General features: G+C 41.9%; 2 protein-coding genes across 2 annotated transcripts in view; one reads left to right on the forward strand and one right to left on the reverse strand.

Annotated features, from left to right (window-relative positions):
• Positions 1-9,404, forward strand: part of LOC136586773 (protachykinin-1-like) — a 33,407-nt gene extending 24,003 nt beyond the window's left edge. Inside the window, exons 5-6 of the mRNA XM_066584989.1 lie at positions 1,462-1,515; positions 9,343-9,404. Coding sequence (XP_066441086.1) covers positions 1,462-1,515; positions 9,343-9,392 — 104 coding nt within the window. The 3' untranslated portion in view covers positions 9,393-9,404. The remainder of the gene's footprint in view (positions 1-1,461; positions 1,516-9,342) is intronic.
• A 9,345-nt stretch (positions 9,405-18,749) lies between these two features.
• The window catches only part of LOC136586771 (tachykinin-like peptide), a 34,044-nt gene continuing 25,333 nt past the window's right edge, over positions 18,750-27,460 (reverse strand). The window contains exon 5 of the mRNA XM_066584986.1: positions 18,750-19,872. Coding sequence (XP_066441083.1) covers positions 19,823-19,872 — 50 coding nt within the window. The 3' untranslated portion in view covers positions 18,750-19,822. The remainder of the gene's footprint in view (positions 19,873-27,460) is intronic.

The following is a 27,460-nucleotide window of genomic DNA, read 5'->3' on the forward strand; positions in this document are numbered from 1 at the left end:
GCTTAAAATTCGTTCAAACGATGGCATATAACCGATATCGTTGCGTGTAAATGCTGCCCCTTTACTTTTCGGCTGAACGATGTTTTTAAAGGTGAGCTTAAAATCCATAGTTCAGGAGGAGAGAGATAGCAGGGACCGCACGCTGTGTTCTGCATGGGAGTTGAAGATTACATTGTATTCAGCCAACAGCACACGCAAGAACAAAGGAGCTGTGTGCAGAGCTCAGACCACATGCTGGGCTCTGCAAGCAGCTCCCGGAGGCCCTTTTACATACAAACAAAGCTAATAAAATGTTAATGGACATTAGTGTCCATTAGTACTTTATGCAAAATGGTCGCTAAAACTGTCAATCTGTCAATTGTCTGAAATTGTTTCAATTGTTTGCCTTTATAAGAAGCCACATCACAGGTAGAATAAATCACAAAACATGCTCAAAAGGGCCAGTAACTGAATAGTAAAGAGCAATGAAGATTCAGCAACTTGATACAGGAAATCTGTCCCATGACATATAATGACGAAAGTAGAATAGACCCAAATGACGACTGCGCCGCAACGCGTGTTGCACACTGGCTTTATCAAAAGATAGCATAAAATGAGCCAGATATGTTTTTCAGAGAAACCCCAGTCCACCAAAAAGTAGTCACTTAGCTGCAGCAAATGTACACAGTGACTCCACCAGCAGAATAGTGAGTGCAGCTCTGGAATATAATACAGGATGTAACTCAGGATCAGTAATGTAATGTATGTACACAGTGACTGCACCAGCAGAATAGTGAGTACAGCTCTGGTGTATAATACAGGATGTAACTCAGGATCAGTACAGGATAAGTAATGTAATGTATGTACACAGTGACTCCACCAGCAGTATAGTGAGTGCAGTTCTGGAGTATAATACAGGATGTAACTCAGGATCAGTACAGGATAAGTAATGTAATGTATGTACACAGTGACTCCACCAGCAGTATAGTGAGTGCAGCTCTGGAGTATAATACAGGATGTAACTCAGGATCAGTAATGTAATGTATGTACACAGTGACTGCACCAGCAGAATAGTGAGTGCAGCTCTGGAGTATAATACAAGATATAAGTCAGGATCAGTACATAATAAGTAATTTACAAAGTTATGCAACGTTTTATGTAGCTGCAGGGTCCCTCTCTTCTATATACCACTGCATGTACTGGACATAATATGAAAAATAGACGTTAATTGATTAATCCGATTAACTGAGTTTATGCGATTCACACAGATTTCCAGCTACATCAGATAATGCATTCATATTATCACCTCCGTCTAGATAGACATCACTGAGTATGCAGCAATTTAAAATTCAGCTCAGCCAAATAACTGCCTAAAGAAAAAAAATTGTCATTATTGACTTGGAGACACTTCTATAAATACGCTGCGCTGTAAATAAGTGCTTCTCATGCTGCATAATAATTCACTCCTGTTTTGTATCTCAGGACAGAAAATAGATTCCTTTATTGGCCTTATGGGCAAGAGATCATTACATCCTGGTAAGTGTGGAGCTGAACATACACAAATAACAGATGGAGCAGAGCCCGACTTCCCATTTAACTGTTCCTTTATGCAAGATTACTTGCAGTCCTTTAGAAAACCTCTACTAACTTATTGTGCCGGATGACAAACTCAGCTCTTCTTCATTGGTTTTTATGCAAACCAATGCTTTTTTTTAGCGTAGATGCATTCTATATTTCAGCATTCTCAAAGAACTTAAGTAATAAAGGGAACCAAATGTGAAGGACAGCGCTCCAACTCATAAGAGATATAGACAAATTTGAAGTAAATGAAAGCAGGACTTACCCGGTGTCGGTGGGATAGGCCAATCCAGGGTTACCCACCAAACACCTCCACGTCCTGGTTAGTGTGTAGAGAAATCCACCTGGTGGAAGTCCATGTATGTATTTCCACAATCCTGATTACTAGACGGGAGAACTAGCCTAGCCAGTCGTGCCCCTATGTTGGGGTCCGACCATGACTCAAAGCGTTTGAAATGAATGAAGAAAAATGGCTCGGCGCTCCAGCGTAACAAAAACCCAACAGGGAAACTAAAGATCAGTTGGTGATCTTTAATATGAAAAGATTAGTACCACGCGTTTCATCACGATCACCGCGACTTTTTCAAGGTACTTTAAGTAATAAAGGGAACTTTTGAGTTTGCTGTAGCTTGTTGTAGCATTCACTTAGTTTCCCCTATACAAGAGAGTTGTTGATTTTCATTCTGTAGCAAAAGACATTAACAGGTAACTAGCAGTACTGTTTCTTAATGTAGTCAGAACCCCTATTATCTGGGTACAGTGGTTTGCTCTACAATAATACAAACAAGAAGTGACAAACCATTACACTTTAATGGAGGGGGTTCTGACTACACTAAGAGCCCTTTTACATGGCGAGAATCTGAAAAATTATCATTCAGTCTAAAAGCATGCACAACTGAACAATGAACAATAAATTCATTCGTCATGCAGTTTCTGTATGCATGAAAACTAAACAGCAGATCAGCCCATGTAAACAGACAGTCGTACATATATGAACAACTATTTCTGCTAGCAATGATCGTTCCTGAGCGAATATCGCTGAGACGATCTGTTGGGTCTCCACAGGTCGTCCTGTGTAAAAGCACAAGAAGGGCTTATTCAGTTTTCAACTAACTGCATATGAACGCAAGTTTGTTGCATTGCGATGTCCTGGTCCCGCTGCTGCTGGGGATATCCCTCCAGTTCAGCTGAAAGGAAAGTAAGCTCCACAGAGAAGGGGGTTCCCCCGAGGCTTTCCTTCATCTCTCTCTTTCTCCCCCCACTATGGGGTAAATTCCCTGCAGTGGGGAGAGAAGAGTCACCTGCAGAATGTAATTACACTGACTTTCAGTATGCCTTTTAGCCCATAAACTACCCATTAGTGGCACAGACGTTAAGGAGGGGGGGCGGGTTTAAAGGCTAAAAAGTATGATGATAGTCAGGGTTTTTATAGGACTTAGACAAAATTTGGCAAAGCGGCTGAACCGAACATTTCAAAAAGTTTGTTCATCACTGAAAAAACCTGAGTTGTTGACTTCTATAGGATAGTGTAGTGGGTTTGCTCTGTGGCTTGTGCAGAGGTCATTGCGCAGGGAGGGAGAGGAGGTGAGATGTGATTATCACGTATTGTCAGTGGTGAATCTTGTGTTATCTACTGTGTCAGGGAAATTAAACTTCCCCAATTCAGTCCTTTGGAGAGTGTTGTGCAGCTCCAAATGAGAAGAAATTTGGACAACGGCCACTTTAGACAACTTGCTCATCAAATCATTCTACATCATTCAAATCATGCTACAAATTTTCAATATGCCTCCCTTGGTTTTTAACAACGCTCTTCATTCACAAAACCATGTTTCCACCGCTAAATGCAGTGAGTCGGCTTTTTCACTATAAAGTGCCGACGAATGCTGTCCTCCCGAGGCCTCTGAGGTGAGGAAGTTTAATTTTGCTAACCCTGTATATATAGAAATGTCACCTTTTATTGTAATCCGGCATGTAATAATAATGAGTTAACTGCTGATACGTTTTCTTTAAAGAACAGGAAGTGCCATACTATTATGAGTGAAAACTGCAAGATTTCAGGATTATTTTTATATGCATAGTGACATAGAAATTTAAAGAAAGACACCAAAAATGTTTAAAAATTAGAGATGAGCGAGCACGCTTGGATAAAGCAGTTACTCAAGTGAGCATCGCTCTTCTCGAGTAACTGCTTACTGGTTTGGGGGGGCAGCGGGAGGGGGGAGCGAAAGATCTCTCTCTCTACCCCCTGCTGACCCCCGCCGCCCCCCCCCCCCCCCCCCGAGCCTGCTCGGACCAGCAAGCAGTTACTCGAGAAGAGTGATGCCCGCTCGAGTTACTGCTTTATCCGAGCGTGCTCGCTCATCTCTATTAAAAATGTTTCACTTAAAAATGGTGTCATTTCCTGATGCCACATTCCTTCATTCCCTTTAGCCTGTTCTGTATGACTATCCATTGTTGTATAATAGGCATTTTGAGTATAATGGTTCTCAGTGCTGCGAGTTATATATTATCCTTTATATTGCCCTGTCAAATGTTTCATGAAGAAGAAGAACCAACTGCAGCTTAGAAGCCCCCATTTGTCCCTGACTAGATTTGGCCTCGAACCAAGAACTGGCAAAGTAAGAACATAAAAGGTACCAACAGGTGATGAGTAGAGATGAGCGAACGTGCTCATTTAGAGCAATTACTCGAGTAAGTGCCTAATCGGCCGAAAAGAGATTCAGGAGGCGCCGGGGGCGAGCAGGGGTTTGCAGGGGTGAATGGGGGGGGGGGGGGGAGAGAGAGAGAGAGCTACCCCCTGCTTCACCCCGCCGTCCCCGGCGCCCCCCGAATCTTTTCGTCCGAGTAGGCAGTTACTCGAAAAAAGCAATGCTCGATCGAGTAATTGCCCTAAACGAGCGCGTTCGCTCATCTCTAGTGATGAGCCATGGCTGCTTCCTCCATCACCGGCTCACACTCCTAGGTCTACGTGGTAGCTATTGCAGGAAGCGATTTCTCCCACCTTTGCTGATGGCACTGACACTTCCCTGCATATTATTAGCCTTTATAACCAGGTTCTCAGGATTTTTAAGTGGCATTTCCAACTGCACACAATCTGTTCCTCTCCAGTATAATTCTCAGCAATCAATATTTTCTGCAACACATCATAAATAAGCACCAGATAAGATATTTCTGAACCGGCACTCTTATCATTGCTCATTATGCTGGGCACACTCTGACCAGACTTCCAGCTGGAGATAAATGTCCCTCATAGGTCATCCAGTCTTAACCCTGATAATAACATCCCCTCGGGGGGATCATTAGTTAGTATTATGCCTTATGCCCGGTCTCAGAACAATGTCCAATCCTTATATTATTGCAGATGGAGCATGTACATAACCTCTGAGCCTATTATAATTCACTAGCTTCAGCCCTATTTTTACATTCAATACAATTCCTTTGCCACACAATGTAGCAGAGATGCAAGTGATGGAAATGTTAAGGCCCTGGAGTTTAATGACAATTATTTAATGTTAGTAGAGGTAACCAATGTACTTAGAAATTTGCTGCTGGCCCCAAACTTTTTGCAGTGTTGGACTGGCCCACCAGAGTACTGGGGGACCCATATCACCTTTTATGGGCAGCCAGGAAGAACTGGGAGAGGACTGGGTGATAGTACAAGTAACAGTAAAAATTAATATGGCTGAGAATAATTGTTGAAAGCCTTTTCACAACCTAATGTTCAGGCAAGAACATTCGTACAAATGTTTGCTTGTCCAATTATTGGACTGTGTGAAGTTGCACCCAATTGGCCGACAAGTGAGAAAAGTTTTGTTTATTGGCTGATTGCATCTTTGGTACAGACGGTAAAAAAAATCATTGTCAGCAGAACATCTCTCCATGTGTACAAGGGATGTGCTGCCTACAGTGATGAAACAGTATGGGGGACAACTAATTGTATGTATCTCCCATACATTCTGTATCAGACTATGTTAAGGCTCATTGATTGGAGCTCATCACAAGGCTCATAATAAAAGAACCCTTAGGTTAGTTGCACACCACCTATAATTCGAGTTAGAATTATAGAATGGTAGAGTTGGAAGGGACCTCCAGGGTCATCGGGTCCAACCCCCTGCTCAGTGGAGGATTACTAAATCATCCCAGACTGATATTTGTCCAGCCTTTGTTTGAACACTTCCATTGAAGGAGAACTCACCACTTCCTGTGGTAACCTGTTCCACTCATTGATCCCCCTCAGTATCAGAAAGTTTTTTCTAATATCTACTTTGTGTCTCCTCCCTTTCAGTTTTATCCCATTGCTTCTAGTCTTTCCTTGTAAGATGAGAATAGGGCTGATCCCTCTGCACTGTGACAGCCCTTCAGATATTTGTAGACAGCTATTAAGTCTCCTATCAGCCTTCTTTTTTGCAAGCTAAACATTCCCAGATCCTTTAACCGTTCCTCATAGGACATGATTTGTAGACCACTCACCATCCTGGTAACTCTTCTCTGAACGTGCTCCAGTTTGTCTGTCTGTCTCTCTCTTTTAAAGTGGGGTGCCCAGAACTGGACACAGTATTCCAGATGAGGTCTGACTAAGGAAGAGTAGAGGGGGATAATGACCTCACGTGGCATAGACTCTATGCTTCTCTTAATACATCCCAGAATTGTGTTTGCCTTTTTGGTTGCTGCATCACATTGTTGACTCATGTTCAGTCTATGATCTATTAGTATACCCAAGTCTTTTTCACATGTGCTGCTGCTTAGCTCAATTCCTCCCATTCTGCTTGTGTTTTTTTTTTATTTCTCTTGCCCATATGTAGTGTTTTGCATTTCTCCTTGTTAAATACCATTTTTTTTTAGTCGCCGCACACTGTTCAAGTTTGTCCAGATCTTTTTGAACCCAAGAGGCTCAGATGCAACTAGCACTAAAGACACGCAGACACCCATCCGTGTGCTTTCCAATAAACATATACTCTGCATCTTGACATGTATTGGCATGTCTTATTTCTAGTCTGTGACATGAACAGGAATGGATGACATAAGGGTTTATTTGTCTGTGTAAAAAAACATCCATGTATAATATCCTCATAACCTATAATGGGGTCATGTGCTGGGTTAATACGGACAGCACACAGCCCCGAAAAAAGAAAGTGTGGCAGAGTCCTTAGACTAACCTAAATTATCATACAATTTATGTTCTGGGCTGCTCAGCTGGAACAGGAAGGATCTCTTCTTATGATTGATCCTGAGAGAGGGAGGGGGATATTCTATGTGACCTGATGACCAAAAAAAGCACCCTCTTAAGAGGTTATATGGCTACAATACTAGTCATCAGACTGCTTCCTGTACCAGAAACTGGCGTTACAAAAAGTCTGGAGGACAAATGGCTGAGCTTACAATTGAAATAGCCACGTAGTTACTTAGTCTAAAAGTTTAGGGGTACATCTGTAGCACCTGACCAGCAGTGGTATAGCAATAGGGGTCCCATCTGTGACCAGGCACCTAGGCTAGGGAAGCTCAGAGGCCACCCATCACCACTGACATTGCTGGGCTTGTCCCCCTTCTTACCCCGTTCATGCCATCCATATGCACATTAACACTTCCCACCTGCTGCATCACACAGGAGTGCTGCAGTCACCCTGCCTGTTATGCTCTCAGTAAGTGCTTCTAATCAACAGACAGAACAAAAAGAGGAAGGTGTCGTTCTTGGACGGATGGGGAGTGTGGGGGGCCTCTATTACTATACAAGTTGTCTTCATTTCTACAAGTAGGGGGCTCTATTACTATACTGTTTGGGTATATTTTTACACAACAGGAGCTCTATTACTATACAGGTCGGCTTTATTTCTACACACGGGGCTCTATTACTGCACAGGGAGGGTTCTACTAGTGGGGGGTTTATGCCTTCACAGGTTGCTCTATTACTGAACAGTGGGGCTTTATTTCTACACAGCAGGGCCCTATTGCTACACAGCCAGGTTTTATTTCTACATAGGAGGGTCAATTACTATACAGGTGCATGGGGGCTCTATTACTGCACAGATTGGCTATATTATTACACAGAAGGGCTGTATTACTTCACAGGGGAACTCTATTACTATACAGAGGTATGGGTGCTCTAGTACTGCACTGGGGGGCTCTATTACTACACAGGGGCATGTGCGGTTCTATTACCAACGTAATTGCAACCAAGTATCTATTGATGTCCTATCCTGAGGATGGGTCATCAATAGTTTAGTACTGGAAAAACTTTGACATTATCATTGCAACTATGAGTGACCAAAGACTTCTTCTATCCTCCTCCAGTCCCCCCTGATTACTGCAAAACTCTAATGGGGTAAGATGGGAGACATAGCTATAATAGCCATATCCTATTAGATATAGCCACGTAGACGTATGTAGCTAAGCAACCCTTATGAATAAATATACTGTAGACCACTTTAAAAAGCCCACATTTCCCTACAATTTCTGCACAATGCAGCCTTCTGTGCAGTCCAAAGAATTGTCTCATTCAGCTCTGCTACATTTCTATAACTAACAATGTATAATCCCACCATCAAGTCGAAAATTCCTCTAATTCAATAATCGGCCTCTCAGTAGTATATTATAATATTCTCTAAATAACGGCTCCCTGTAGTGTAATCGCCCTCCTGTGCAGTCATATCACCATACTTGTATCTGAAGCTAAAAGCAAGGACATGCAAATGAGCCTGGCATTACCCATGCAGCGGGGCAACTTCTCATTAATGCCCTTGTTTAGAGATTATTTTGTATAGACTTTACCAGGCAGAGAAATCCATTTCCTTAAATTACTCCATGGTTGGAGCAGGTTCAGAATGTGTCCTTTATGGGGCAGACAATGCGGCGGGGACCGCACACCTGTCGTTAGAAGCGAACACAGAAAAAGTCGATTTTTCCATCATGACCGGAGCAACGCCCAAAACAAAGTCGTATTAAATTCAGGATTATCCCTCCCCCACCCTCTATACAATACATGAAAATAATGATATCCCTCCACATCCTAATGAACAGGCACGAACCTCACATTGCTTAAAGGGAGCAAACACTAAATATCTATTGTTAGTTGTCTGCTGTATTGTGGAGCCATTCAAAGAGTCTGAAAAGCCCGAAGCGAATGTTACACATGCGGTAGATTTTATTACTCTAATCAATCTTACATAACAAACACAAGAACATCTTGTGGACACATAATAAAGCATAATCGTTGCATAATAAAAAGTTTTGCAACTTTCTATTCTGCACTATTTTCAAGATCTCTACTTGTTAAGGGCATAGGCGTAACATGAAGCTCCTGGGCCCCAATGCAAAATCTGTAACAGGGCCCCCAACTATAATGCTTTATTCATAGTACTGGGTTCCCTATATGGAGAAGAGAGGCCTTATGGGCCCCCCAAGGCTCCTGGGCCCGGGTGCAGCCGCATCGCCTGCATGCCCTACAGTAACGCCAGTGCCTAAGCATATGTGCACACATTCTATTGGTTGAACCAATTAGTCTTGTTTTTCTATATGAAGCGTTAGAACCAACTAATACTACATACTAGTGTACTTTAAGATCACCATAGATCATCTAAGTGTTAACATGGGCTTTTCCTGTTTGGATGGTCCATGATATTACAGTATATATACACTGCCATGGGTACTATATAAAGACTCCATACAACTTTGAGGTTATTCCACTGCCCTTGCATGAGTCCTAAATTTGGCGCATGTTTGCTTTAAATAGACCACATCCCAAAAATATTGAATATCGACCTTAATTTTAATCTTCACGTTGTTTTTTAGAATCTGAAGAAAGGAGTACCGATAATGACAACAGCAGAAGACGTGAATAAGTCCAAGATCCCCTTCATGTGTTATAGGATTGTAACATAGACTATGAAATGTTCATATGATGCTATTAGCAGAATTTATGTCCAATAAAGTATTTATTGTCTACACTCTGCACTGAGTCATCCTTCAAAGAAAGTCAATATATTATGGGGGGCACCCATCTCCCCCAATGACGTCTTAGAAACCCCCCAAAATGACTTGTATCTAGAGATGAGCGAGCATACTCGTCCAAGTATTAGGGTGCTCGAGATGCTCGTTACTTGAGACGAGCACCACGCAGTACTCATCTCGATTAAACGAGCACTGACCATTGAATTCAATGGAGCCGGCAATACAGCAGGCTCCATTGAAAGCAATGGGCTGCCGGCGATCTCAGGATTAATTTTCGGGAAGGGCTTAAAAATATAAGCCCTTACCTGAAAATCATCCTAAAATGTGTAAAAATAAAAAAATAAAAATGTCAGCATAAAGATCGTTCTCCTCTGCCACAGCTGTAACAGCTGTGGCAGAGAAGAACAATGTTAGCCCATTGAATTCAATGGAGACGGCAATACAGCCGCAATGCGCTGCGGGCGATCGCGGGATGAATTGTCGGGAAGGGGTTAAATATATAAGCCCTTCCCTGCAATTCATCCTGAAATGTGTAAAAATAAAAAATATATATATACTCACCTTTCCGCTGCAGCCGGAGTCCAGCTGCGGCCGCCGGCAGTTCTCCTGAACTGCTTCTCTATACTATTCAGCAGCCGGGGCTTTAAAATCCCCGCCTGCTGAATGAGCTGCCTCTAATTGGTCACAGCCTGACCAATCAGAGGCAGGTCTCACACACCAATTTATGAATTCATGAATGGGTGAGTGACCGCTGCCTCTCATTGGCTCAGCGCAGGGACCAATCTGATTGGTCCCGCTGAGCCAATGAGAGGCAGCAGTCACTCACCCATTCATGAATTCATGAATGGGTGTGAGTGAGACCTGCCTCTGATTGGTCAGGCTGTGACCAATCAGAGGCAGCTCATTCAGCAGGCGGGGATTTTAAATCCCCGGCTGCTGAATACTACAGAGAGCAGTTCAGAGAACTGCCGCCGGCCGCCGCTGAACTCCGTCTGCCGGGACCGGGTGAGTATATATTTTGTTTTTATTTTTACACATTTCTGGATGAATTGCAGGGAAGGGCTTATATATTTAACCCCTTCCCGACAATTCATCCCGCGATCGCCCGCAGCGCATTGCTTTCAATGGAGCCAGCTGTATTGCCGGCTCCATTGAATTCAATGGGCTAACATCGTTCTTTCACTTTTGTGAATTTCCCAGATTTTCACAAATGAAAACCTTGGCGAGCATCGGCGATATACAAAAATGCTCGAGTCGCCCATTGACTTTAATGGGGTTCGTTACTCGAAACGAGCCCTCGAGCATCGCGGGAAGTTCGACTCGAGTAACGAGCAGTCGAGCATTTTGGTGCTCGCTCCTCTCTACTTGTATCTATAAGATTTAGCTCTAACCCTTACCATTAGCTATCAGGTTGGGAGGGGATTATCAGTGGTCTACAAGACTGACAGTAGACCTTGAGATGTAGGAACTATTGAGAACTTAAATGATTTCCTTAGGGCTTGTTCGCATTAGTGTTAGCCTGTATGGTATTTTTCCATTATTTGGCCTTGTTCTAGGAGCTGAAAATAAGCAAAAGCAGCATTTGCCGAAACACGAAAGGGCAGCAAATGAAAACCACTGGCTGGACAAAAGAAGTCTGCATGCCAAGCGATTTCATCTGGAATTATCGTGGAAATCAGCAATAGAGAAGCCAAATGGAGCCTCCGAAGCTGATGTAAATGCCGTGGGTGGTGGTACCCTGACACAGATTCAGGAATCAGGATACAATACAGCAGAAGGAGTTACAAAGATATGCAATGTTTATTTACGAACAAAGAAATGCAAGTAGATCATAGTATATTAACAAGCAAACAATTAGTTTATACCATAGATTTACCTGTCACTGGCTATGGCTAAATAAATTCTAGGATTATAATAATGCACAAGAAAAAAATACTTTGCACCCAGTCAAAACAGTATCAATAATGCTGTAACCAGATCAGCCCTGTTGATCCAGAATATAGTTCACATCACATAACATACAGTTCATCTATAAAGGTTCAACACTTCACTTCCCACAATACAGCAAATTAGTAGCACAGTTTAGTGTAAACTTTGCTATTCGGTTTCTGGGATTTCAGGCTCAATCCTTATTAATATAGTGATTTCAGTCCACACTTAAATGTTCAAGCCCAAAAACTGTAAAAGGCATTTTAACGCCTGCTAATGTCTCTGTCCCTATCCACAACAGGCCTACGGGCTAAGCATTTTGTTTCTGGCAGTATGCACATCGATTTGTTGGAGGTCAGCATCACTTACGGTTGCATTACGTGGGATTCCCCACTTCCACTGACCCCAGCTGCCTCAGGTCAGGAGTTCAATTCCACTACCTCATTCTCGTTCCTGGCTGCTGTCCAGATGCACCCACGTTTTTGGGGGTGTTCCGCAGACTCTTTCTCCTTCTTTGTAACTCCAAGCAGTATCAGTTTTTTTGGTGCAGCTGTCACGGTAGGTGGTAGTTGACACAGGTACCAGTAAATGAGTAAAGTTGAGTATACAGTGGGGAAAGTTACGTCAAATCCCAGGTTCCGTCCCGCAATCCTGACTATTGCTAACTAGCAGCGATAACTGCTATTATATACGTTCAGTGGTTTAACTGTTATATTAGTAATGCATTTCAACGAAAGGAAAAATGATAAGGCATATTACCTGTTGTGGTAATTCAGCAATGGCAGCTTGCCTCACACAGTCTGAGATAAATGAATAATTGTCTGAAACATAGTCTGCAAGCAGAAAATAGTAGCTTGTTAAAGATTCCTAAAAGTCTTTGACCCATAATGAGTGAAGTCTTAGTCTCTTTCCCCAAACACATGCTAAACTGCTGTTATGTGCTCAGCAGGTCTGAATAAGGCTCAATAGTCTTTCTATGGGTGTGCACATTCGGCTTTAACTGAGGTCGAACCTCACTTACGATCCCTTGGCGGAAGAAATTCCTGGCATCTGCAAATGATATGTGATCCACTCTTCTGTCGCTGGTATTTACTCTTATCTCCCCCTCTTTTTCGAGGATCCAACCTCTCTACAGTGGTTTCTCAGTCTGTGCCATGATCCAAGCTCCAGTAGGTTCTAGGATCTGGAGGCCCCTAGGACTGCTCTCCCAGCGACCCCTTAGTAACCATTGGTCTCTTTCCAGCAGCTTCCCTGCAGACTGTTGCACCTTTCCTGGCAACTCCTCAGCAGCAACTCTGCATGCCTTCACAATCCCTGCACTTGTCTGTTGATCACCTCAGAATGCCCCCTTTTATATTAGAGCATCGCTCCACTAGAACATTTCCAGTGAGTATGCTTGGCTCTTTCTCTCTTTCCTGATTTGAGGACCTTCCAACAGCTAATCAAGGCATAGCACATAGGAGGCAATATCTGGTTGCAGTTTTTCAAATTGGTCACTACAACCTCAGGTTTTAAATGTTTTTGCAATTTAAGTCTTTAGTGAAGCCCCTAAGGACTGAGTCCCTTACCTGTACAAAGCCTTACTGAGTGGCATATAGATTATAAATGTCAGGGAATCTATATAGTATGTAGCAGAGCTGCCATTTACTACGTGGGTGTTTGAATTAAGATAACTGTAGATTTATCTAAAGTCCTATGGAAATCTAGATATCGTGATATCATGATAAGATGGTCCAAATGGCAAATGTGGATGGGACAGCTGGAGATAGCTGAGCATTTTCAGTCGGCCACCTCCGGAAGTCCCATAGAGAAAGATGGCGAGGTAGTGCACGCCCAAGACCACCTCTGCATATGTATGAGGAGACCCGAGACTCCAGTTCTCATGATCCGTGGGGTCCCAGGGCTGGTCACACCCCAACCAATGAAACACTATCCTGTAGAGAGGTGATACGTTGCTTTAATAGGACAACAACATTACATCTTTGGTGATCATAGGTTGCAGCCATAGAGCGTCTCCCAGAACAGTGCCTCCTAATGCATCCAATGTACCACAGTCTAACATTGACGAACACTATGAAGAACAATGTATAGTATTGACGTTCAAAGGAGTATTGTTTAACCCTTTAATGACGCAGACCTTTTTTTCCATTTTCGTTTTTTCCTCCCCCCCCCCTTTAAAAAAATTGTAAATCCTTTATTTATCCATTGACGTATCTGTTCTTTGTAGGACGAGTTGTATTTTTCAATGGTACTATTTTATGTACCATATAATGTACTGAAAAACTTTAAAAAAAATTCTAAGTGAAATAAAATGAAAAAAAAACCCGAACTTCCGCCATCTTTCGGTGCGTCGTGCTTCTATGACGCACGAACTGCAACACAAATAACATGATAACATTATTCTATAGGTCAGTACGATTGCTACGATACCAAACTTTTGGGTTTTTTTGCTGTACTACTTTTATTTTTTTTCAAAGACTTTTAAAAAAAAATTTCTGCCACCATCTTCTGTGCACAATAACTTTTTCATTTTTACATCAACATAGTTGTCTTAGAGCTCATTGTTTGCGGCACGTCCAGTAGTTTGTGTTGGTACCATTTTGGAATACATATCACTTTTTGATCGCTTTTTTTTGCATTTTTTTCTTGGAGACAAGGTGACCAAGAAAGCACATTTCTGGCCTTCTTTCTTTTTTTTCGGACAAAAATCATCATGCGGGTAAATAATGTATTCAATGAATAACCGAGCGCTTCCTGTGATTGGCTGAATGCTGTGACCAATCACAGGCAGCGCTCAACTGTCATTCATTGAATAGCTGAGCGCTGCTTGTTATTGGCTGAGCGCTCAGCCAATCAGATACAGCCCTTTCAGCAGGCAGGAATTTTACATCCCTGCCTGCTGAAAGAGGTTCAGAGCAGTTCAGGGAGAAGACGCGGCTGGAGGCACATGAGCCCCGGCAGCTGCGGAGAGGTGAGTATATATATTTTTTTATTTTTTACACATTCTATGGATGATTTTCAGGGAAGGGCCTATATTTAAAGCCCTTCCCTGAAAATCACTTCAGGGGCTGCCAGCATCTCACTCCTTTTAATGGAGTTGGCTGTAGCTCTGGCTCCATTGCATTCAATAGGGTAGCATTTCAGGACACTGAGGCTTTTTTAAATAAGTAAACCCAACCCACAAGCTTAGGTTCTGTGCCCATAATGGCTGCCAGTATCACACACTGTGAGAAAGATGTTTCTCTGGTCTGATGAATGCAAGACTGAACATTTTGGCCTTGATTCTAAGCGTTATGTCTGGAAGAAACCAGGCACCGCTCATCCTCTGCCCAGCCCCATCCCTACATTGAAGCATGGTGGTTGCAGCATCATGCTGTTGGACAGGGAGACTGGTCAGGGTTGATGGAAAGTTGAATGAAGCAAAGTACAGAGATATTCTGAATGCCAACCTGATCCAGAGAGCAAGAGACCTCAGACTGGGCAGAAGGTTCACCTTCCAACAAGACAATGACCCTAACCACACAGCCAGGACAACACAGGAGGGGCTTAGGGGCAACTCTGTGAATATCCTTGAGTGACCCAGACAAGCCCTGACTTGAGCAGGCCGCTACTTTTGATTGTGATTTCCATGTTGCTGTACATTCCATTGGAACCTTGATGGAATAAAGTTCCCTTTTATTTATCTCTGTGCCGTGGATGCTGCCTCTATGGACTGTCACTTTATTTATTTTCTGTTTTTCTTTTCATGGGGTGAAATGTATTGGTATCTGTAGCTGAATGTAGAAAGGGGAGCCCAACTTTTTGTCCTTGCAAGGCAAGGCAAGAAATTCTGTAGGCAGTCTTTCTTCCTTACAGCGGTCCAGGAAGCTGAGATATGGGGAGCTGTACGCTGGGGTCCTCATCCTGGAATCTCTTTAGGAACAAATGTGGTATATCAGATGGGAACACAGGACTGTGAGAATAAAAGCTCAATTTTTCTACTTCTGCGGTAGTGGGAGTTTTATGTGAAATGACCCTTATAAATCATTCAGAAGGAGTGAAATCACAAGAAACAAAGGATAAAAAGCAAAAACATGTCCTCACTTAATGAAGCAGAACAATCCGAGCAGCCAAAACCAATACGTAATGAAAACACGAAAAACCTAAGGCTGAGCACAAGAAAATAGTTAACATGTAAGGCTTCACTGGTTCCTTCCTTCATGTCTTCTAAATTAGGATGCCCTCAGGAGTGTAGCTGTAGATCAGGGGTGTCAAACTCATTTTCGGCCAGGGCCACATCAGCCTTCTGGTTTCCTTCAAAGGGCCAATTATAATTGTGAGACTGCATAGTAATAGTGACCCCCATAGTGGCCGCAGTAGCAATAGTACCCCCATAGTAGCCACAGTAGCAATAGTGCCCCCATAGTGACCCCAGTAATAATAGTAACCCCCACAGTGGCCCCAGTAATAATAGTGGCCCTGGTAGTAATAGTGACCCCAGTAATAATAAAACCTCCCATAGTGGCCCCAGGAATAATAATGACCCCCATAGAGGCCCCAGTGGTAATAGTGACGCCCTTCTAGTTCCAGTAGTAATAGTGCCCCCCCCCCATAGTGGCTCCAGAAGTAACAGTTCCCCCTATATTAGCCCCTGTAGAAATAGATGACCCCCCATAGTAGTCTCAGTAGTATTAGCGACCCCCCAATTGGCCTCTGGCCAGGCAGCATCCCTACAGGCATTCTACTCACCCAGCCTGCAGCTCCGGTCCGGTGATGAACTCTGCTGAGTCTGTGGCCGCTGACCTCTCCCCCTCAGCGTTGTGCTGTGAACAGGACAGCACACGCAGGTACCAGGGGAGGAGAGGTCAGCGGTCCCAGGCTCTGCACTGCTGCCACTGGACCGGAGCTGCAGGCTGGGTGAGTGAAATCCCTGTTAGGTTGCTGAACGACCGGCAAGCCACATAAAATGAGGTGGTGATCTGTATTCGGCCTGCGGGCCTTAAGTTTAAGATGCGTGCCATAAAGGGTTCAGAGGTAGCAGTCCTAACCAGCCCATGTTCCTGGCGGCCCAAAGACTTCTCTGGTACATCAGAAGTCATCAGTATTATACAGAATGGAAAAGTACCCTGGCACCACGCTCTTATGAAAACTGCCAAAAAGAAAATCTCTGCTGCTTATACTTAGCCAGGGTACTAAAGGGGTTTACCAGAAGGATAAGTGTTAAAAGTGTGATTGGTGGGGGTCTCATCGCTAAGACCTCCAACAATCCCGACAATGTGGGCCCACGTGTCCTCTTCTCGTCAATGTGGGCTTACTGCCCCCACTCACTGTGAGTGACCTCAGATTAAATGTAGCAGTGGACGCACATACACAGGGCAGCTCCATTCATTTCAGTGGGGTTGAGGGCAATAGCTGAGTACTAGCGCTGCGCTGTATTGGACAAAGTTTTCCGCTACTGGCGTCTAATAATGGTGAGAAAGGAAATTGATGGGAAAGGAAATGACATATGAGCAACCGCTTGTCGATGGCTCATTGCTCATTCGGCTCTCTGTCTAGTGCTCCGTCTGGCATTACTTATGGAGACAATCCAGCTGGCATTGTTTTGTGCAAACGTTAAAAAAAAAATCAGATTTTTTTGTAAGATCCACAAATCCGCCCCATGCCTATTCATGCTGTTCAACCCTTGAAATGTAAGGTTAAAATCCGTGGCAAATCCGCAACAAAAACCGTGACTAAATCCCTACCATTTAGTTGTGGTTTTGGCCACTGCAGATTTTCTGTGGGTTTTCAGCTGTGGAATGCTCACAGCGAATACATTATGTATGAGATCAGCGGGCATCTGTCTTATTTGGCCATGTTCATACCCTGCAAAGAAATGGGTGAACACTTGAGCATTTCTCTTTATGGATCTTTGGAGACGTTTTCTGGACATTTATTGGTTTCTATTACTAACTGTGTACATATTTATCAACCATGCATAGCCGCTGATATGGGGTTGATTACCTGAGGGATCACAACTCAATTGTTAATGGGAATGAATGTATCACCCATATATTTTTTTTTCTTTACCGATTTGAACCATATAGTGAAACATTTCCCATTTTTCTAATCTGTTTTTATTTTTTGATTAGACAGTTTTTTTAATTCTATTGTCTGTACATGACTACGGGGGCCGACAACTTGCCTGAGCTGCAGTCAACAGCATTTAGAGATCTGCTTTATAGCAGTTTTATGGATGCTAGACACAGTGGACAGGAGGTAACTCATTGACTTCTATGGGTGAGTGTTGTGGACCTCCTATCCTATGAACGTTCTATGGAGTGATAAATCACACTACTTCATCTTCACATCAGATGGATGTACCCGGGTGTGGAGGAGACTCGGGAATGTCTTTTTACCTGAGTGTGTTGTGCTAACAGTTAAGTATGACGGAGGTTCTTTTAGGGATGTTTTATGTGGTTTGGACTCAGTCCGTTGGTTGTAGTGACAAGAACCATGAACATGGAGGTGTATCCTGACCTTCTAGACAATAATATGCTGCTGACAATGTGGCAATACTCTGGGAATGGTCAGCAATATTTCCAACAAGACAACGCACCCTGTCACAGATCCAATGCTGTTTTATGTTGGTTTGAGGATATGGATGTTCCACGATTGGACTGGCTGCACAGAGTCCCAACCTGAACCCAACAGAACATCTTTGGGATGTAGTAAAACATTGGGTAAGGAAGTATGAACAGTGTCTATCTTTGAGAGGGCTCACCAGGTCTTTGCAGGATGAATGGAGGGAAATACCAGTTGAAGTGTATCAGAGTGTCATTAGTAGAAAATATGCCACAGAGAGTATCTGATGTCATTAGGACTAAAGGAGCCCCACTAGGTATTCACATATGGAAATAAATCCTACTTTTGATTCTTGGTTGTCCAATTACTTGAGGTAGGATTGTGTATTAAAGAAGTCTCTGGGAGTTGTCGATAGTTTCTAGTGGAATAAAGGGCATTGAAAGCCAAGGATGAGAGGAAAAGACCAGGGGCATTACTATAGGGGGAATTATGGTAGCTTTTGCAGCCCTTTCGCCACATAAGAAGACACCAGTATTACAGAATGAGGTCCTGTAACAGCTTTTATATGATCAGTGACCCTCTGCCTGTGACTCTTCGGGTGTTTCAAAGTTACAATTCTGCGACTGTTAGGGCATGCTGTGAGTTGTAGTCCTGCAACAGCTACCGAGCCACATGTTGGAGACCACTCGTAGGCAGTAATCAGAATTATTACAATGGCTTCAAATAAATAAACTATATAATGTAAAAAAAAGAAACAAGCTCAAAACACAAGGAAATGTTGCAAAATCTCAAGTTTTTTTTTTATTCAAAGTGCCACTATCAGAAAAAAATCTAAACTATGAAATGAAGACTTTGGATTCACATTCAGGAAATAAAATAAACATGCTGCAATGATACCAATGCTTGGTCAAGAACAAAAGTACAAGAGAGTTGTCTCGTTACCATTATACATTGAAACATTGAACTTCTGTCTCCCAAGGATGTCCAGGTAAAACATCGTATCTAAACATTAGGGGTAGTGACCCTGTAATGGCTCATATATCAATGGACGACATGTCCCGCCAGCTAAGGAGGAGGAGCCCTGGGTGTCTCTACCCCTTCTACTGGATAGATGGGCCAGCTATACATTTAGAAGGATCTGCTAAAGTGAGGAGCTACAACCTAAAGAGATTCTAGGATTAGCAAAACATGGCTGCTTCCTTGTAAAATAGTGCCATGCCTGTCCACAGGTCGTGTCTGGTATTACAGCTCAGCCCTATTCACTTTAATAGAACTGATACCAAAGCCAACAGTAGACAGATGTGACACCTTTTCTGGAAGAAGGCAGACATTTTTTTTTATCCTACATTGAATGAAGAACTCAATGACTTGGATTCTCCTTCTCCTGATGCAGGTCTAGGCCAGGATCTGAAGATTTTAAGCCCAGGACCTTTCTTGGTGTTGTATGACAATGACCAACCTGTGCATAAGATGTCTTACAAGATGGTGATCATTTTCATAAAATTCCAAGGTCCACAAGTCCAAATCTTATACCTAAGCCAACAGGTAAAAGGGGGTAGTTCATTATCACATGAAGTTCCTCACCATGGCAGATCCTCCTCAATCACTTGGCCCCCTCTCCAATCCTTTGCCTATTATATTATCCAGATGAGAGTGATAATTGGAGAATCACAGCACACTTATAGGACAAGTATCATTGCCACACTATTAAAAATAATAACTTTATTGAATATACAAGCTAAACCAATTTTAAAATAAATAAGTATTCATTTTACACTGGATAGAATATATTACACTTCATCTTTTGCATCAATGAATGAAGTTTAATCGATGGAATGGGTGGGAGGTCTCATTTGCGTCTTCTTTCGTAATTATGTATCGTGTTCCTTTCTGATGATCCTATGGGAAAAAAATATCATACTTAATTAAAATTGTCTAACAAACTATTGTATTGTGGTAGATATGAGATAGATAGATAGATAAATAAATAAATAGATAGATATGAGATAGATAGGAGATAGATAGATAGATAGATAGATAGATGCATAGATAGATATGAGATAGATAGATAGATAGATAGATAGATAGATAGATAGATAGATAGATAGATATGAGATAGATAGATAGATAGATAGATAGATAGATAGATAGATATGAGATAGATAGATATGAGATGAGATAGATAGATAGATAGATAGATAGACCGATATGAAATAGATAGATACGAGATAGATAGATATGAGATAGATAGATAGATAGATAGATACAAGATAGATAGATAGGAGATAGATAGATAGATAGATAGATAGATAGATATGTGATAGATAGATATGAGATAGATAGATACAAGATAGATAGATAGGAGATCGATAGATAGATAGATAGATAGATAGATAGATAGATAGATAGATAGATAGATAGATAGATAGATATGAGAGAGATAGATATGACATAGATAGATATGAGATAGATAGATATGTGATAGATAGATAGATAGATAGATAGATAGATAGATAGATAGATAGATAGATAATTAAGCTGTACTATAACGGGACCATACATTGACATATACATTACAATACTATATGGTGACATATAATGTCTTAATACAGAATATGCAGAGGCGTAACATGAACTGGTTAAGGAGAATAATGGGAAGAACCTCAAGCCTCCTGGAAGATGTAGCATTTATGATAGTAAGGGGTTGTTCACACGGGCATATGCGGGTTTCAGTTGCTTAAATACGCTGCATGTTTACGCTTCCAAAAGTACATGCAAAAAGTATGCAGGGTTATTGATCTGCTGTGCAATTAAGCAGTAAATACAAAGGTTTCCTGCGTATTTGCGCTGGCCCATTCACTTCAATGGCCTATTGCGCCGTTTAATACCCACCAAAATAGGACGTGGTGTGTATTTTTTCATGTGATCAAATATGATGTGAAAAATACACACATGTAGAATCAATGGGTTCTATACACGGTGCAAACATTGTGCGCAAATACGCCCATGTGAACAAGCCCTAAAGGAAAATGGAGTGGAAATGCCCACATCACTCTATACAAAGAAGAGACAATTCTCCTAGATTTTCTGTAAACTTTGTTTTATTTAGACCTAAGAAGCGCAGTGGGTTCCTGCACCGCCCGGCGGACCTGTTCTTCTCCAATTTGAGACAATTTAGTTGCTAGCATCAAGTTAGGGTGGTTTTAAATGGGACAACTCTTGGCCACTTAAGTGCCTGACAGCCATCCCAACAACTATGGTCTCTGTGCTTTCACATAGAAGCTTCGGTTAGTACCTTGTGGGGTGCCGTGTTTACACGGGCCGACAGATGCCCGTGATTACGTGTTTGAGCGATTATTCAGATCCGTGTAAAGGTACCCATCCGTGACAATGCCTTTGAAAAGACCGTGGTTGTTAGGCAATATATCCCTAGCAACCAAACTGTCTCAAGTGGCTCAGAAGTTCAGCTCAAAAATGGCTGTTTGGGCACAAGTCATCTCTAATATCATTCTGCTTTATTAATCAGATTTTCCAATAAAAGTATTGAGCAAAACAAACTTAGAAATTCCATTTTAGTTAAAGACAATTAGGAGATTAGAAGAAAAGGTCTGCCCGTTCCTCGGAATCAGCGTCACTCTTGTCCATGGCCTGTGTGTGGTATTCACAAGAATGGACCTGAGCTGTAATACTAGATACAGATGTAGCCAGGTTTAACATGACTCATAGCATGCTAAGATAGCTATCCGAACCGCAGTTTATGTTCCCTTGCAATAGCTTTTCAGTGGCTTTCTGTTGCCTCGTGATGACCTAACAACAGCTTTTCAATGGCTTAAGATAAGATAGCTTGGCACAGAAAGTTCTCACAGTCATGTTAAATTTGATTACATTGATATAGCCTGTGGACAAGGGAGGCGCTGTTATTGTGTTAAATCATACAACACCTAGAAAACGGCTTTTCTTTAACGAATTAGCAGTATAAAATCATTGTCGTTTGTCACAGACCTGTAACCCCTGGAATATGTGTTGTTGTTATGGAACCCCAAGTGTCAATGTATTAATTTCCTACACCTCAAGACTCATTAAGTCCTTCTTAGGTCCCCCCAAATGTCAGTGTATACTTGTTCAGTTCTGACATTTTTCTGTATCCCAATTGTCAGTTTTCCTTGCTTGGGCGGCTTAAGCTACATGCAGCCCCTGCGGTCACACAGACCACCAGGTTGTATGAGGGACACCAGGCAGATGTGGGCTGCAGGTGATCACCCCTCTTAGGTCAGCATAGCCAGATTATCCTTTACCTGCGTACAGCAACATTTTATGGAGCTACATGAATTATCCTCCTCCTGGATCTGTCTCCTTTCCCCTAATGTTCCAAGGTGCCGCTGTCAGCTCATCAGTGCCCCTGTAGCACAACCTCTCAGCTCTGATATTGTATTTATGTTATGAGCTTGGTTTTGGTGCTGTATTTATGTTAGAAGCTAGATTCTGATGCTGTATTTATGTTATGAGCATCGCTCTGGTGTTGTATTTATGTTATGAGCCTGATTCTGGTGCTAAGTTTGTTATTAGCTTGGTTCTAGGGTTGTATTAATATTATAAGCTTGGTTCTGGTGCTGTATTTATGTTATGAGCTTAAATCTGGTGCTGTATTTATATAATGAGCTTCGCTCTGGTGCTATATTTATGTAATGAGCTTTGCTCTGGTGCTATGTTTGTTATTAGCTTGGTTCTAGGGTTGTATTAATGTTATAAACTTGATTCTGGTGCTGTATTTATGTAATGAGCTTCGCTCTGGTGCTGTATTTATGTCATGAGCTTCGCTCTGCTGCTGTATTTATGTTATAAGCTTAGTTCTGGTGCTGTATTTATGTCATGCGCTTCGCTCCGGTGCTGTATTTATGTTATAGACTTGATTCCGGTGCTGTATTTATGTTATGAGCTTAGTTTTGGTGCTATGTTTGTTATTAGCTTGGTTCTATGGTTGTATTAATGTTATAAACTTGGTTCTGGTGCTGTATTTATCTTATGAGCTTGGGTCTGGTTCTGTATTAATTCACTGAGCTGTTCTGGTATGGTACAATCCTATATCGCTGCTTTCTGCACAAGCAGACTAAAGGCAGGCTGCTTATCAATGCTCTATAAATTATTTTCTTCTTCTAATGGGGACACCAAATAAATTGCTCACAGGGTGCCATCTAACCTGAGGCTGGCACCGTCTCCTTGTTTTCTTAAGACATATGTTAGTGGGTTTTTTGTCCTGCTCTCAAATGTCATTGTCCTGGAATTTATAGTGACATAAACCACACTGCTAACACTCCTAGAACTTTGTTCTAATACTGGTTTCAAGCTGCTATAACACAAATAAATTGTGTCATTTGACTAACGGCAGCAAAACCCAGACCGTATGGAAAACTAAGTTTGTTTTAGTAGACCCATAGGGGTCTGTGCCTTGTGTCCGTAATAGAGGCTAAATGGAGACAGTTCCATCCATACAATTCTTAATGATTGTTTGTTTGGGATTCCCAATATTAATACTTTATTTTGCTTCCAAAAACATATTCCTCAAAAGAGAATTTGAAGAACTGTACGGGTAACAAAGCAGGAAAATGGCCCTCCGCTGCACAGCCATATATACATTAACCCTTTCCAATCCACTGTCTGACCTCTGAAGACATTATGATTTAAGGCTGTACAGCTCTGATGTTGGAAGACGTCCGTTGGGGTTCTCTTACTGTATATTGCCAGCCTCTCTGCTGTTGGAGTCTATCCAACGTGTCACATCATGCAGTAATGGCTTTAGCCAGCAGATAGCGCCATTGTATAATGGCAGAAAAAGAGTAAGCACCCTAGGAAAATCTGGATACAAATTGGATTGGAAAGGGTCAATACCAAGGTGTACTTTTGTGAAACCAAATTTTTTTTAACTATATTTCTTAATCAATATAAAAATAGCAAAAACACAAAATAAAAAAAGTGCAAAAAACTTCCTGTCAATCCATGGAGATGAAAAATCCTGTGAACCTATAAAATGACCATCCCTACTATGTGCAGAGTTCTCTTCATGACTGATTACAATTATTCTACACTTCTTCAATAAATGACACTAGTTGACATGGACATTAGTGATGAGCAGCAAAACCCAAGTGGAGCCCCGAGATTCTGCTGTGCTCGCTCATCAGCCATGTACTTCCCTACAGCTGCTTAGCAATTTGTCATCGTTTCCACTGAAGCTTTAAAAACTCATTCCCATGGGGTAATTAATTAAGCAGCACTTGATATGTAATGTGCAAGCTGTATGTACTTAAAGAGGAAGAAGAGGAGCTAAATAATTCAGTGAGCGATATTGGCAGGAGGATGTTCATCGTGCTCCGAGGTTGACCCCCATCACTTATAACACATAGTGGCACCGGGGAGTCAATCAACAGGATAAAACCTCCATATGTTCTTCATGTCCCAACTATCTTAGGGCCAATTGTGTTCTGTCCTGTCCGTGTATACCATGGGCAGCACAAGCCTCCAATGCAGCCTATGAGGCTGTACACATGAGGGATATTTCAAATGGGCCGATGTTTTAACAGGACATACAATGTGAAGTGTCCATGTAGATTGGTCAGCACATGGATGGGTGTCCGTGTGCTGTCCAACACAAGTTGCGCCCAGATTTCCCTGGCGCAACTTGCAATATGGCCATATGAAATGAGTCTTATCCTTTACAGTATTTCCCTTGCTACAGAAACAGTCTGTACTCCAGAGCTGCATGCATAGATCCTGCATAGCAGCACGTGGAATCCCTACAAGGTGTCATCATAGGGTGCACAGTATGCTCCCGTATAAGAAAGGCTTCCATGTAGTGTGGGCATGCTATAGATTTCATGATAACTTGTGAGATAAAAACCTTCACAAATCTCTATGGTTGAGAATTGGCTCAGGTAGGCTATAGGTACATACTGTATACATGGGGACAGCAGGCTGCACCCATTGTCAACCATTACAATGGACATGCAGTTGGGGTACAATACTGTTGTCCATTTCCTCACCCTTTCTCTAAAGGATCTATCTACATTGACACATGGGGCCCTGGTGCAACTTTGCATTAGGGTATTCCAAATTTCCCATTGTGTAAGATCCAAGGTCCTATATGCATGGAATTCTATCTTTCTTCTGCACAGGACTACATTACAACAGGGGAGCCTCAGTGCCCTCTTGATTATCAGGTCTTTGAAGTGTTTCCAAACTTTGCTCCCCTCCAGCTATGCCACTGCTCTCAACCATCACTGTCAATCCGTTAATGTAACACATTTGTTTCTTCTTGGATTACTACACTAATTAAGGCAAGGATCCTTGAGATGGGAACATCCACATGAGAGCCCACATGGGAAAATGAAATATAAAACTCCTTCTTTTAAGTTTTCCATTCATTTTAGATTTAAAAAAAAAGGGTTTTAATTGTGTTCCTTTGGGTACAAATCTAGAATCCCACCTGATTTGGTGGGTCACAAACAAGATATATTACATACAGTAAATATTACGTAATAGACGGCACACACTGCTGTATCATTGATAAAATGTTGTTCTTATCAATGATGCATGTCACAAATACATACCGGAAGATAAAGATCTTTTGCCCATAAGTCCATAAAAGGAATCTGATTTATACCCTGAAAAATATACATTTCAAGGATTGTGGGTTTTATACATTTCTGATTTTTTTTATTTCTTTGATTGATTATATAACATTCATTATACGGATTCTCTGGTTCAATGCAAAGAGCTGAAGTGATCAAATGTTTTGTTTCCATGTTGATTGTGAGAATCAGAAAAATGCCATGGCGGGAGGGCAACGTTTGATTAAGGGATTCCTATTGATTTCAATGTATGAATCAGTTTGTTTTTCAATCCACAAAGCAACAGGTAAGAAGGTAGACAGACGATTGATAGGAGCCACATAGGAAAGAAGAAAGAAATTTAAAGGGAATCGTGTTTCTGCACTGCTCGGATTTAATGATGAGCCAACTTTTGAAAAGTTTGGTTCTGCAAAAAGTTCTATTCGGTCCGAATCAGTTTGAATCGAACCTGAAGTTCTCCAAAACCCCTGAAACTGGTGTATATCCTTATCGAAGAGCCATAAATGCCATGTGTAAGACTCAGAGTGCTATACAGGGCTTTTATGGCTCTTCATGTTATACACCAGTGTTTTGGAATAGTATTGGGTGAACCAAAAGCTCGGTTCAATCTCCTGTCGAACCAAACTTTTAATAAAGTTCGATCTGAAACAGGATTCTACTGGTTTTCTAACCCCCAAGAATGGGGATTCTGTATTCCCCTCTCCTCTCGCCTCAGGCACACTGCACCCCTCGCAGTAAGGAGGAGATTGAATGGAGCGGCAGCTGAGCATGCACCACTCCATTCATCTTCAATGGAAATGCCAGAGATAGCCAACCACTTGTACTCAGCTATTTCCATGTTTCCCATTGAAGTGAATGTAGTAGTGCCCTGTATGTGCGACTGCTGATTCATTCAATCTCCATATCTCTTCATAGGTGGGGGAAACTGCATTGTTGAGATCCCAACTTGGGATCAGTGTGGATCTGACTTTCATCCCCTAGCCCAATCGTTAACTAACTGGCGTTGGCCTCGATAGGATAAATATGGACTAAGGGAGTAATTACACCTAGCTAATGAACCAAATATCTAAAGGGATTCACAACTTCTCTTGGTTCTCTCATTCATCAGTCCCTTACTAACTCCCTCAGAAACTGAGATTTGGAGACTTACCGAGATTGTTTGAAACCGAAGTCGCCCAAATCTATTACTCCACAAGCGCCTCTTTGACAAATGTGGTGTAATTTACACTATTTCTAAATTGATGCATCCTACACTATCAGACATCTTGAATGATGCATAACTTTTAACAACATTCCAGTTAAAATATACAAAAACCTAAAGGGGCAGTCTCATTAGGACAGCCTCTTTCCATATGCCCTATAGAAAGGAGGGTTCCCTGCTTACAATTGTCTTCTATTAGCCGGAGCAGAGAGGAACTACAAGGTGTCTCATACCCTGCATTACATGGCCACCCATTTGATGGAAAGTGTGCCATGTAATACCCCATTTCTCCTGTAGTGGCCACTATAGGAGAAACACACAGCTACTTCACCTATGATGAAACAAATTAGCTTTGTGTAACTGCCATCTGAGTTCCCACAATGTACTCTCTGGTAACAGAAGAAGATCAGCAAAACTGAATGCCGATTTAGATGGAAATGGAGAAGAAAGCCAACACGTTGCCGAAAATCAGCGTGAGATAAGGAAAGCAAATTTTCCAAAGTTGCTCAAAATTTTATGTAGATTTTGGGAAGATTCTGGTATGATTTACATATATACATTTGGTAATAAGAAATCGGGTGATAAAATCTTGATTGGAATATGAAAGAAAATGATTTTTTTTAGATTTTCTTAGATTGTAGCAATCACTATTTTTCATTTATGT

The sequence above is a fragment of the Eleutherodactylus coqui genome, chromosome 12 (genome assembly GCF_035609145.1).
Source record: "Eleutherodactylus coqui strain aEleCoq1 chromosome 12, aEleCoq1.hap1, whole genome shotgun sequence".
In the NCBI taxonomy this organism is placed as follows: Eukaryota; Metazoa; Chordata; class Amphibia; order Anura; family Eleutherodactylidae; genus Eleutherodactylus; species Eleutherodactylus coqui.